This window comes from Anneissia japonica, unplaced genomic scaffold, assembly GCF_011630105.1.
Source record: "Anneissia japonica isolate Jap-2015-1 unplaced genomic scaffold, ASM1163010v1 scaffold287731_len276475_cov178, whole genome shotgun sequence".
Taxonomy (NCBI): Eukaryota; Metazoa; Echinodermata; class Crinoidea; order Comatulida; family Comatulidae; genus Anneissia; species Anneissia japonica.
The window spans coordinates 215,458-229,753 of NW_022726568.1; the positions used below are offsets into that span (position 1 = coordinate 215,458).

Sequence of the window (14,296 nt, forward strand, 5' to 3'; positions counted from 1 at the left end):
GACAGGTACCCTAGATGTTGTATAGTGTTATTCTAATAGTCTTAAAGATTAGTTGATTCAGTCCGTGCTGGCCACACTGCTAGGGAGGAGGTGCTGTACATTTTTCCATCATTCTTCATCCACCCACAGATATATTTTTTATTTGAAAACGACACATTTACAACAGTGGTACACGTATGTAATGGTGCGTCCAAGGAAAAGAAAAAAACTAATGTAATTAAAACTAGACAAATCTAAAATCTAGGGGATTATCCCTTCCTTCACCTTTCCAGTCAGGAACACAACACCAAGACCCAACTTTTGGTTTATTATGCATCCAGTAAATTCAGGACAAAATATATTTTGTGAAAATGCTATGCTACTGTAGGTCCTTTTTACAAAATATTCAATAAATAAAATTTTTTAATGATTTCAGGTGACTTTACTTGATTGTGCGCCCCTTGGATCTATGCCAATGACGGATGAATTTGAGAAGGATGTTGAAGTTGCTCGTTGTGGGGCTTTGGCTCTGTGGAGTTGCAGCAAGAGCACTCGTAACAAGTTAGCAATTCGAAAGGCAGGGGGAATTCCCCTCCTTGCACGGCTTCTCAAGTCACCTCACGAGGACATGCTGATACCAGTGGTAGGGAGCTTACAAGAATGTGCATCTGAGGTAAGACTATAAAAAAATGTCCAAATAATTACCATACAACACGTCTTTTAAAGAGGCTGAACTAGGCTTCGCCTGCATGGAGACTAGTTGTCTGTATAGTTGTCGAAGATAATGTCCTATTGTCAATTGTTATAGCCATGTATTATAACTATGTGCAGCTAATAATGTATGAATTAATGTTATTTTTTTATATTTTATATTTTTTTTATTAACATTACTATTGTTATTAAGTTCATTATATTTGCTATTATTATTGATGTTGCCTCTTTCTATTTGTACTTTGAATATTATTTTTTATTTTGATATTATTTGATAATGATTATTATTATTTATTGTTATTATTACTTTTATCGATAATCAATGTTATTATTGATCATTATTATTTTTTTGTTTCTCAGCAAAGTTACAGACTTGCTATTCGAACAGAGGGTATGATAGAGGACTTGGTCAAGAACCTCAACACAGAGAACCAGGAGCTACAGATGCACTGTGCCAGCGCCATATTCAAATGTGCTGAAGAGAAGGAAACCAGAGATCTGGTGAGATATCATGGTGGACTGGATCCTCTAGTCAGCCTGCTCAGCAACTCTGATAACAAGGAACTGTTAGCGGCTGGCACCGGAGCCATCTGGAAGTGTGCCATGAGTCCAGAGAACGTGGAACGCTTCCAGGAACTTAAGGCAATTGAGATGCTGGTAGCATTGCTCAACGACCAACCTGAAGAGGTAACATCTTTTTTTTTTAATGCAAAGACTTTTTAATTTATTATGTTATTTTTATTTTGAATAGACGTATAAAATGTTTCTTTACTCATTGGTAAGCCCTTGATTTAAGCATACTAATATAAGTTGACAGGAATGTTAGATTGTTATTTTATTTATTTATTTAAGCTTTCTTTAACCAGTGGGTATCCATTCAGTGACTAGCACTGCTTTCCAAAGCAGCCCTGCTATATAGAGTAAATATAACAAAAAATATATGTACAATTGTGAATTTTTAAAGTAACTAAAAACTAAATTAAACACAATGATAATGTAGCCTAGAACTGAAATGATAGCAGAAAAACTAATACTTAAAAACCAGAATTTGAAACTAAACAAAAGGAAAGGTATTACTGAATACAGATAAAGGCATATTTTTAAAAATTATTAATAGAAAGAGAATCAAAATTGTGAAGATTGTTCCAACGATGAGTGGCTCTAGTATGAAAATTATCCTCTCCACAATTTGAATTTGCATGAAGAACAACTGAAGTATTTGATATTTTGATTCCTAGTAGTGTAAGAATAACCCACTAAATTGATGCAATAAAACAAAAGTAAGAAAAACATTACTATAACAAAATTAAATACCATCCATGAAACTAAATGTTTCTATCTTTAAATTAGGATTTCAACAGAGCAATGTGAAAAGTATACAAAATCAGTAATTTAAAGATAAATATTTTATGCAACCTTAGCCAATGATGTACATAATTGATCAATAATGACGATAATACTGAATTCCTATAATCTAAACTTAAATCGTTGTCATTACAAATAGTGAAAGCACTTATTCATTAATTTAATGAGAAACAAAATTATATACCGTTGAAGCTCTTATAAGTTAGACGATTATTATATTTTTCAAAATTTATTTACCAAGAAATAAAACAACTATTTATACTTTTTATTCAATTTTTAAAATAATAATATGCACTATTAAATATATAATTAACAACAGTAAGAACTGCATTTATTACATAACAAAATATGTATACAAATAATCCTATGTTGGAAATTTAACAACATTTATGTTCACTACAAAATATTATTTTAGTGAATATAATAATGATCATACTAATAAATGCTTTTGTACTACCGTATAAGACACTACAACATACATGGTAGAAATAAAATTATGCTTTAATATTTTAAGGTTTTTATTATGCTGTATTCATTTCTTGATATCAATGGCACAGGCTGTTCATAAAATATTTTTATGAAATCTGCATTTTACTGCAATTCATGTTTTTTAATACTGTGTGCTACTTTTTATTATTTGGTGTATATATTGCAATACACATATTGTAACTGCACATTCTCAACACTTTGTAGTACAAGTATGTAAACAATCTGAATCAGTCATTAAATTGTACCTGTTAACAATTTTTAAAATACACCAGGTGCCAGAATGATTGAACATACTTTCTATTAATTAGTTCATTTAGTATGAAAGAGGCATCAGATATTATCAGATATTATCTAGATGTCTTGTACTTATTGCTTTCACTTTAATAATTCTTTCAGAAACAAATATTTGGCCTTGCTCCTGTAATTCTTAGGTTTATCTGGATTTTATGTTCCAAAATTAATCACACATGAATATTTGAATGTGAAGAGTGAACATTCTGAAATCTAAATGAAAAAAACAATTCAAAATGAACGCATAAATCAATCACTAAAATAATATTTTGTAGTGAACATAAATGTTGTTAAATTTCCAACATAGGATTATTTTTATACATATTTTGTTATGTATAAAATGCAGATTTTACTATCGTTAATTATATATTTAATAGTACATCTATTATTTAAAAAATTGAATAAAAAGTATAAATATTTGTTATTAAATTGTACCTGTTAACAATTTTTAAAATACACCAGGTGCCAAAATAATTGAACATACTTTCTATTAGTTCATTTAGTATGAAAGAGGCATCAGATATTATCTAGATATCTTGTATTGATTGCTTTCACTTTAACAATTCTTTCAGAAACAAATATTTGGCCTTGCTCGTGTAATTCTTAGGTTTATCTGGATTTTATGTTTCAAAATTAATCACACATGAATATTTTGAATGTGGAGAGTGAACATTCTAATATCTGAATGAAAAAAAAAACAATTCAAAATGAACGCATAAATCATTCACTAAAATAATATATTGTAGTGAACATAAATGTTGTTATATTTCCAACATAGGATTATTTCTATACATATTTTGTTATGTATAAAATGCAGATTTTACTATCGTTAATTATATATTTAATAGTACATCTATTATTTAAAAAATTGAATAAAAATTATAAATAGTTGTTTTATTTCTTGGTAAATAAATTTTGAAAAATATAATAATTGTCTAACTTATAAGAGCTTCAACGGTATATAATTTTGTTTCTCATTAAATTAATGAATAAGTACTTTCACTATTTGTAATGACAATGATTTAAGTTTAGATTATAGGAATTCAGTATTATCGTCATTATTGATCAATTTTGTACATCATTGGCTAAGGTTGCATAAAATATTTATCTTTAAATTACTGATTTTGTATACTTTTTGCATTGCTCTTGTTGAAATCCTGATTTAAAGATAGAAACATTCAGTTTTGTGGATGGTATTTAATTTTGTTACAGTAATGTTTTTCTTACTCTTGTTTTATTGCATCAATTTGTGTGTCTGTCGCTGTAAGAAGAGAGCATGTTTGCTTGAATAAATGAAACAAAAAAATTTATGTATTATGAAACATTATTAACATTGTTTTCATCATAGGTTCTTGTGAATGTGGTTGGTGCGCTTGGTGAATGTGCAGCTCAGGAGCCATCAAATCGTTCGGTCATCCGTAAAACCAATGGTATTCCGTCTTTGGTTAATCTTCTGACCGGCACGAATCAAGCTCTATTGGTTAATGTCACAAAAGCAGTTGGAGCATGTGCAACTGAACAAGACAACATGGGGTAAGGAAATGCTGAAAAAAAATTCTGGTGTCAAAATTTTGTCTTATTGAACATTATTATGCACCATTCAACCAAGGCTATAATTCAATTGCATTACAACAATTTTTTTTTTAAAGAAAAATACATTTTTATATGTATAATTTCTATAATTTTAGGACATAATTTTTTGTGTCATTTGTTGTAACATCATTGTTGGTGTTGATTTTAACATTATTGTTGGTAAGTTGAAAGCCAATACAAAATTATTTAATTTACCAGCCAAACCAGTCACTGATTTTTAGTTATTAAGACAGTGTTAAACAGTAAAATGAGAGCTATACAATGGTAAACGAATCATTTAAATCTGACATTTCCTTATGAAGTTAGAGAAGTTCAAACATACAGCTGTTTAAAGCACAATATTTGAGAAATCGACCTTCAAAGCTTAGGATTTTGGGAATTTTTGAGGTAGAAACTATTACCAAATTGTTAATAATTGTTGTTTTAACATTGGAAAATGGGGAAAATAACAGCATAGCATGCTATATAAAAGTTAGTTGAGTGTAATAAAATAGATTTTAAAAATGTTGACATTTCCAGCATGTTTTGGCCATTATCTGTATAACGGGATTTGTGACGAGTGACTGGTTTGGCTTGTCTTTGTCACGTTTATTATTTATAAAATATTTCTGTTTCATTGTCAGGATTATAGACCGACTTGATGGAGTTCGTCTTCTGTGGTCTCTGTTGAAAAATAATAATCCGGAGGTACAGGCTAGTGCCGCTTGGGCAATTTGCCCATGCATCGAGAATGCCAAGGTACCGTAATGATAGTTTAATCTGTTTTTCCACAATTAATAGGCCAACATTTTTGTTTGGCAGGATTGTGTTTCTGCATCTTGCAAAGTTTATAATAAAACACACAAAAATAACAATCATTGGATTTGTACATTGGAATGTATTTTATTACAACTTGAACCTTTTAAAATTCCATTAAAACCTGTTTACTATTCAAGCCCATATTCATGTACTGTCTGAAAAAAAGAAATGTGTTTCTTTCAATTTAAACAAGGATTACATTACACTGACTATAATACTTTGAAAATGTGTTGGCATTTTGATCTACGTATATAGGCCTATTTGTGTATGTACCGGTATGTGTTATGTGTGTGTATATATATGCACGCATGCATGCATTCACAAAATCCTAAATTAATAGCTAAGTTAACAATTTTATGACAAAGGAAGTATTAATTTTAACTTTTTACGTAAATGTGCATCAAAGAATTCATTTATTGAACCCTTTGCTTTCAAGTAATAATAAATTACACAACTCTGCTTTATACAGTAACAAATTTGAATAAAAGGTAATTAAAAGTGTATTTTGAAAAAGAAACACATAAAAAAAAAATCAATTTTCAAAATAATCTGCTCATATTGAAGTAACATAGAAATTATCAACTTGAGCATCAAAATGTGTGTACTGTATTTGAAAAAAATTACCATGATTTTTACATCGTGTAATGGTAAAAATCACGTCCAGTGATGTTTTTCTATCATATTAATCATTATATCTGGGGTAAATTTAGAATTAGACTTACTAGTCACTCCTCCCAAAAAATCTATTTTTACTAATACAGGTTTGAAGAGAAAAACAAAAGTTATCAAATGGTTTTGAAAAATTGATTAAATCTGGCATTTTGTTATGAACAGAATTTTCAACATACAACTGTTAATACAACACTATTTGAGAAATCAGCCTTTAATGTTTACAATTTCAGACACTTCTTAGACAAAGACCATCACCAAATCGTAAAAAAAAATGTTGTTTTAACATTTAAAATGGGGAGAATAACAACATAGCAGGACGATAGATCTATATAAAGGTTACTTTAGTGCAACAAAATAGATTTTAAAAATTTTGACATCCCAACATGTTTTGGCTGTTATCGCTGAAACACAATTTTGCGAGGGGTGATTAATTTGGCTTGCTTCGCCACCATTTTTTAAGTTGATATCTTATAACTTCGTACAACGACCTATGGCGTTGATGCACTTTCTCATTTTCTGTCGCTTTGCCTACACAATGATTTTTTAATGTTAATTTAAAAACCTATTTTTTAACAAAGTTTGAGGGCTTAACTGTGCCTTTCATTATTTTTTAAATTGATTTTAATATTATTAGCAAGTTAATTCTTTAATTGATTTTTATCATTATTTTTTTTTTTTTTTTGCAATTTTCAGGAACAGTACATTTTAAAAATAAACAAATATACAATACTTATGCAGACGATTTTTACCTTATGACATTTAAACAATTTATTTTTAGAACCCTAAAGTGTAGGTTTATTTTTATGATATTTTTTGTCACATTGGAATAATGATTTTTAGATTTCCCTTAGGAATAGATGTGTTTTTTGTACCTCATATAAAAACAATGATTTTTTAACCTCACAAAGATGATGAAATTTGTATTTAGATAATGATTTTTTTGTTGCCTCATTAAAAGGATGACAGATTTTTGTATGTCAAATAGAACTGATGTTTTTTGTAGTATCATAAAAATGATAATTTCTATATGCCACATACACATAATGATTTTCGTAGCCTCATATTTTTTTTATATGACATAAAGATAGTTGTATACCACATTTAATATTGATGAATATTGATTGCCTGTTAATGTCATATTTGATATTATTTCTTAAATCACTCTGGATATTGTATGATTTTTTTCATTGAAACAAAAAGTTGATTTTTTTTTCCTGTTGTACCTCATAAATAATTACAGTATCTTGAGATTGATAACAATCGTCTCATACTGAAAACAGGTTTGTGTACGTGATAAACATATTTGGATAGATATACACTAGTTTGTTAATAGCAATCTAATTATCTCCACATTCCCTGGGGTGACATAGGCATTATGTGAAACTTGCTTCTAAAATTTGAAATCAATTTTCAATTCTGTATTGCCGGTACGATTCAGTGGAGTAAACATTTATATTTTACTTTATTTTCACTGACACATTTTTTGTGCTACAGTTGATAACATTATGTTATAAATTAGGTGGATATTTTGTTTGCTTTTAAAAGCTGAATTTGAATTTTAGATTGATATTTAGGATGCTCTCTTTCCAAATCACAGAATTCTGGCTTCATTCCTGTACTTAAGTTTTCAAAGGACTCATATTTTTGGGTAATAACGTGGTTACTAATGTTACATTAATTTTGAGCAACCCAGTGTAACTTTTTGATCTGTAACTCAGTGGTGGCACCAGGATTTGCACAATGGTGGGTTGAATGTTCCTGACAGGGGGTCCAATGCCCTTAACGAAAGCAAAGTGGTCATGGTTGGGTGTCACTCAAATTATTTCGAAAGTGGTCCATGGGGCAAAGCCTTTGAAAATTTTGAAAGGCTTGTTTAATTGATTTTAGAGTCTACTAATATGTAGAAAATACATATACTGTAATTTATTTTTCTCCTCAACAAATTGTTGTTTTTCTCCCACGGGGGAGGGGGGGGGCGGAAGCTCTCCCTGAGGAGAGGCCCTGCCCTCTCCCCCACTAGTGCCACCCCTCAGGGGCGGATCCAGAAATGTCCAAAAGTGGGGGCCGAAAGTTGGGCCGATTGAGACAACACTGTCGTAGGGGGTCCGGGGCATGCCCCCGCGAAATTTTTGTGTTCTAGACGCCCGAATATAACATTTGAGGCATTCTGGGCTATCATTTTTTTCTTTTTCTCTCTTTTTTTCTTTTTTTTTCTTTTTTTCACCTCCCAAAAGGGGGGGCCGGAGCCGGGCCGGCCCCCCACTAAATCCGCCCCTGCCCTGCTGTAACTTTAAAGCCAGGCTCCAGAAGAAAACATTTCAGTCCAATTTCAAAAGTTTCCTATGAAACCTTCTGACAAAGAGTATTGTATGATATTTACACGTGTTTGCATCAGATTAAGTTTGATCAAGTCGTAGAGTAACTTGACCTCGGCTAAATTGTACTGCAGTTCGCACTTTAAATTTGTGGCTAAAACTATCTGTTTCGCACTAATGGCTATTCAAATGCGTGACCGCATTTATATTATCTCTGGGATGTTTCTTCTCTTAGAAATACAACCATAGCTCTCCTGGGCTTGGTAAAACTTACCACAGCTTGAGTAATGTTACCAAAGAAAATGTTTTACATGCTCTTCGCGGCGGACCTTCTTTTATTTAATCAAAGTGATCGGGTATACTATAGTTAGATTAATAAAAGTTTTATTCTATAAGCAGGACTTAAAATATACAACTTCCTATAAAAATGTATAGATAATAGTGTTTTTTTGTTTTTTTTCGTAGGATGCTGGTGAGATGGTTCGCTCCTTTGTTGGTGGTCTAGAACTCATTGTAAGCTTATTAAAGAGTGATAATAAGGAAGTATTAGCAAGTGTATGTGCCGCTATTGCAAAGATTGCTATAGATGAGGAAAACCTGGCTGTAATTACAGACCATGGGGTGGTGCCTATGCTAGCCAAGTTGGCCAGCACTGTAAGTTATTATTATTTTTATTAATTTGTTTTCAATTTTTTGGAATTCTGTTTTCAAAAAACTATGAAAACAATAATTAAGGACACTGCCATTGATGGGAATGACAAACACTAACAGTTGAAATACACCTCTGAAACATCGTAACCTCTATATAATTAAATCATCAATTATTTATATTGTTATCATTATTGTTATTGTTATTATAATTAATAATACTAATTACAATATAGCACTCGTTCTGTATACATCGAGTTTAAAAACAAAACTATATGTAGGCCTATAACATGCCCCATTTTAAATAATTTCATCTGGTTTCATTATTGTAGCAGGAAGTTTACATCCATTATTTAATAATTGTGTATTAAATTTTAAATTCAGTGTTAATACAATTTCTTGAAATAATATGAATGATTTATACACCTACCTGTATTGAATGTGTTCATGATAAGATGGAGGTGAAAATAGTCCTCCGTGCTAATATCATTGCTTATAATAGATCATACCAATTAAATAATGAAATTACCATTACGTTTTCTTAATAATATATCATCGCCTACAGTGATATCAATCATAAAATGCGGGAACTTCCAAGGAAATACCAGACATTCAAAATTCTTGGAGATACTTGATACAGTATACAATCATTTTCATTGGACTGTTGGGAATTATTCATGTTTACCAACGTTATGAGAATCAGTGCAAGGCCATACCTTCAGTATTCTTTTACAGTGAATGTGAACTGTCGTCATAAATATCTTGTTATTCAAAACTTGCATTTAACATTCTGAAATTAAACATTCTAAAACTTGTTTTCCCACCAGACCGATGACAGGTTGCGCCGACATCTGGCAGACGCTATTGCCCGTTGCTGTATGTGGGGCAACAATCGCGTGGCGTTTGGTTTAAACGGTGCTGTTGCACCGCTTGTCCGTTACCTGAAGTCACCAGAAAGCTCAGTGCATCGGGCCACAGCTGAAGCTCTTTTTCAATTGTCACGTGACCCTGATAACTGTATCACTATGCATGAAAGTGGAGTAGTAAAGGTAATGATTGTCAAATGCTTAAATATATGATCATATTATTATATATTAATACATTTTAGGAACATTATGAAGTTTACATATAAAAATGTCTGTCTTTAGATAAGTACACCAGGATTAACTTACACCTAACTCTTTGAAAACAGATGCTTTGTATAACTTTTGCATTTTTATGTCACAAAATGTATATATTTTTATATAATATACTTAGTTATATGTATTATTCATATATATTTTTATCTCAAATTACTTTTATATTATTAAACTTTGTATAAGTCACTGCCACGTTTTACACAACAAAAATAATTTTTCAAACATTCCCTTCCATTGAATTTTGTTTCTAGCTGTCTTCAAGTGTATAAAAATCCACAATATTTTCAAATTCATGCCCTTTTTCTGTTAAATCAGATTTAATTTTTGAGAATAAATTGACACTGTCTTCTTTTTCGGCCTTTTAAGTTTATTGATTGATTGACAGCAAACACAAGTACACAATGTGCAGTCTGAGTGAGTTCATCACTCCGTAAAATGTGCCCAAGCGTTGACCATCTTCATTTGTCAATGCGATTTGTCAATTGATTTGATTTTGTAACTGAATATAAAGGTTAATTTTTTATTATTTTGGGGTTTTTTTATATTCAAAATAGCTCTCAAATGTTGACAATGACATCTCCTTTCTTGCTTGAACATGTTTTTAGGGCCTGCCTAGATGCTATAAAAGCATTGATACCAACTGTGCTTCATAAATATTAAGTTAATGTTCTAATGTAATACTGCAATCAGTCTGTACTTTTGTCAATTTCTGCAAATGTGATATTTGCAAGAATGGTTCTGTTTTTTAGAGCTATCAGTTAAAGAACCAAGGTTTTTATGAACTTTCCAATATTATGATTTGGTTTCTCATATTGTGCAAACTCATTTTCAGCTTGATTAACTGACAGGTTCCATTCATTTAAAACATTCTGTTTAATATCTAATATATTTTTTAATGGTTCCATATCAAGACCAATAAAATTGCATATGAAAATAGTTAAAAAACTCAATTTTGGGCTAGAATTTATATCCCTTGTTTGACAAACCTGTTGCCTGATTTAATTTATAATTGAAATAAAATAACATATTGGCTTGTAAAATATGAAAAATTTGAAATTTCTTAGGGAAAAACGTCTACTTTATATTTTATATTTAGATGTAAACATTAATTGATTTTAATAATGCTAACCTGAACTGTAACTGCACAGTATGTAATAGGGTGAAAATGCAACTAGAACTATATACAATCTTTAATTTTGATTGTAATTATCCAGTTGCTTAATATCGTTAAACAAGAGTCATGCTTGAATTATGTGGTAATCTGCTACAATATTGCTTTTGATTAGGCTCAATTATCTACATTCTCATCAATAACTTTTTCTTTTCTCATTTCAGCTCTTGGTTGGCATGGTAGGTGCTGATGACCAAGCACTTCAAGTGGCCGCAGCCGGATGTATTAGAAACATCAGGAGACTGGCATTAGCCAATGAGAAAGCTCGTTACTCACAGACATAATTTACTTAGTTCCTCTCTTCATTGTAACAAAGTAGTTTGTTTTGTATATATTATATGAATTATAAATCTGAAGATTGAGCACAAGAAAATGTTATTAGGCATGTAAGATAACAGTGTCTGGCTTCATTTCTGTTCTAGAATTGTTCCCAACTGAAACCTTTGACACAATAATGTTTTGGAGATGCACGGTATTCGATCACTGAGTATTTATTCCATGCCAAAACTTGATTACATGTTGTATATGTTTAAAAGACACATCATTCCAAAATTAGATCATTATGAGACTGTAGATAAGCAATTCGTATATATGAAAATAACAGGTAATAAAGAGGTTGCACATCGATACTAAATTTAGTTGGTCTGTGAGTGCTGACTCTTTATAACCTGTTATTATTGTTTAGACTAACATGGCTACACAACTACTTTTATCAAACCGATATAATCATAATGAGGATAGTGATGTTTATCTCAATTTCATGATGATGTTAATAAAGATAGTGAATTAAAAAGAAAAAGAAAATGAAATAAAAAGAATTTGATGATGGTGATGATAATGATGACAATGATGGTGTTTAAACGATGGTGTTGATAAATATGATTGGATGATGATGATGGTGTTAATAAAGATGGTGTTGAAAAATATGATTGAATGATGATGATGATGTTGATGATAATGCTGATGTACATGATGATAGTGTAAATAGATATGATTGAATGATGATGGTGATAACTATGATGATGCTGGTGTTAATCAATAATATGATTTTATGATGATGATGATGATTGGCAATAATAGTGTTAATAGAAAAGATGAAATTCAGAATTCTGTGGAATGGTTTTTATGATGTACTTAATTTAGGGGGGGGGGGAAATTCCTAAACTTAATTAGAATATAAGTATAACTATAATTATCACATATTTGACTTCATCAATTCTGAAAAGTGACGTCATATTGTTTTTGGAATCTCATTCATCATGAGTGTTGTCAGCATCATAAATTGGCGACCACGAAGTAACTTTGGTAAAGTATCCTAACGGATATCGGAAGGTCAAGGGTTCGAATCCCGATGAGGGCATACGTTTTTCTCTATAATGTATCGACTATGATGTAGCATGTGACAAAGGCACATACGTCATACACGAACCTTGAAATGTTTTGCTAATGTTCAGCTGTTGAGAGCAACTTTGTCAATGGTTAGAAAGAAAACACATATAAGATACGATTTTTGCTCCTAACATTACATCAATGAAGATAATGCCTGACAATATCGTCTCTGTTTGCCAAAACTAGGTCCATTTACTTAATGACGTGTCTATTGAAAATTCTATCTGACTTTTATTGGCACACAATTTTGAAAGTCAAATCGTCACATAATGCAGTACGATCTTAAAACACTTGCTGCTAACTCAATGTTGACAGTGTTTTGTGTAATTAACGTTACACAGATCGTAAATTTCCTTTAACAATCGTTTCGGTTTTGGAATAATTACAACAGTCACCAGTGTGATGTTTTTACAGTTAATGACATTTTAATATACAACATACAGTACTTGTAAATTTGAATCTTGTGGCGTCATTATATAAATCCAAATTTTTTGTTGGATTTGAGTTTAGTAAACCTGGAATATGGATTACTTAGCTTTATCATTACTATACAAAGTTTTCAGAACCATCTATTTGGTGTACGTCAATTAGATACTAATTGTATCATTCCTGTAGTTCCATATATTTAAAGTGACAACATAATAATTATTTTGTATTATTAAATTGCTTGTTCAGAAAACGCAAACAATTATATTAGTTTCTTTGACCGCAGAATGCCTGGTTGGTTTCCGTAAAATCGCTACATTATCGCTAGAGTGTTTTTCAGTGCAATAAAAACAGTCGGCGATAGGATGTAGCGATTGTATGGAAACCAGGCCTGGTTTCCATAAAGGCCTATTTATACTTCAACAATAACGATGAAAAAGCTAAAAAGCAATTGTTCATATAGAAAATGAAAGAAATAAGAGAATTTTCTACACTAGAACGATTCGATAACGATTTATCAGTTATGCGATAACATATTTTGACAAATCAGATCAGATGACGTCATAATCATGAAAAAACGTAGTATAGTAGCAACGATTTTATTTTTCCATGATTATGACGTCATCTGATTTGATTTGTTAAAATATTTTGTTATCGTATACACGATAAATCTTTATCGAATCGTCCTGGTGTAAAAACTTCACTTATTTCTTTTGTTTTCTATATTAACAATAGCTTTTTAGCTTTTTTAAACGTTATCGTTGAAGTATAAACAGGCCTTAAAAGTCGCTACAAACTATCGCCGACTCCTTTGGCGACGCTGATTGGTCGGTCGAAACCAGGCTTTAGTTTCTTTGATCGCAGATACATTAATTAATTCGTTTATTAAATCAGATTTGTTTTTCGTTAGATGTTTACGAAGATTACTCTTGGACTATAGCGTCTCTAGCCACGATGCTGACACATTTTAACATTTAAATCACTGGTCACCGAATTAGACCCGTTTAAATCTTGCTCATGCCATATGGTTATCTAATTGATATCCATCCATATTAAAAGTGTAATATTCAAAGTCGACACTGATACTCTAATATTATTATTGCAATGTAAATCAGTATCATTTATCGAAGGTGACTGCCACAGGATTTTTTATATAATAATTATTTATATACAGGCCGTATTTATTCGAATAAACGCCCTGTTCGTTTATTGTTGAGAAGGATTTTTGAGGGGACGTTTATTCGAAGGAAGCGTTTTTTTTTATTATTTATTATTATTATTATTATTTTATTTATTTTTTTATATGTAAA

The 14,296-nt window shown here is 30.8% G+C and overlaps 1 protein-coding gene across 2 annotated transcripts in view; it reads left to right on the forward strand.

Moving 5' to 3' along the window:
- LOC117113305 (armadillo repeat-containing protein 4-like) overlaps positions 1-13,245 on the forward strand; it is a 30,728-nt gene extending 17,483 nt beyond the window's left edge. For both annotated transcript variants that reach the window (XM_033256613.1, XM_033256615.1), the window contains exons 11-17: positions 416-652; positions 1,051-1,377; positions 4,184-4,368; positions 5,052-5,166; positions 8,679-8,867; positions 9,689-9,910; positions 11,336-13,245. In XM_033256613.1, the coding sequence (XP_033112504.1) occupies positions 416-652; positions 1,051-1,377; positions 4,184-4,368; positions 5,052-5,166; positions 8,679-8,867; positions 9,689-9,910; positions 11,336-11,455 (1,395 nt within the window). In that variant the 3' untranslated portion in view covers positions 11,456-13,245. The remainder of the gene's footprint in view (positions 1-415; positions 653-1,050; positions 1,378-4,183; positions 4,369-5,051; positions 5,167-8,678; positions 8,868-9,688; positions 9,911-11,335) is intronic.
- Positions 13,246-14,296: the final 1,051 nt, after the last annotated feature.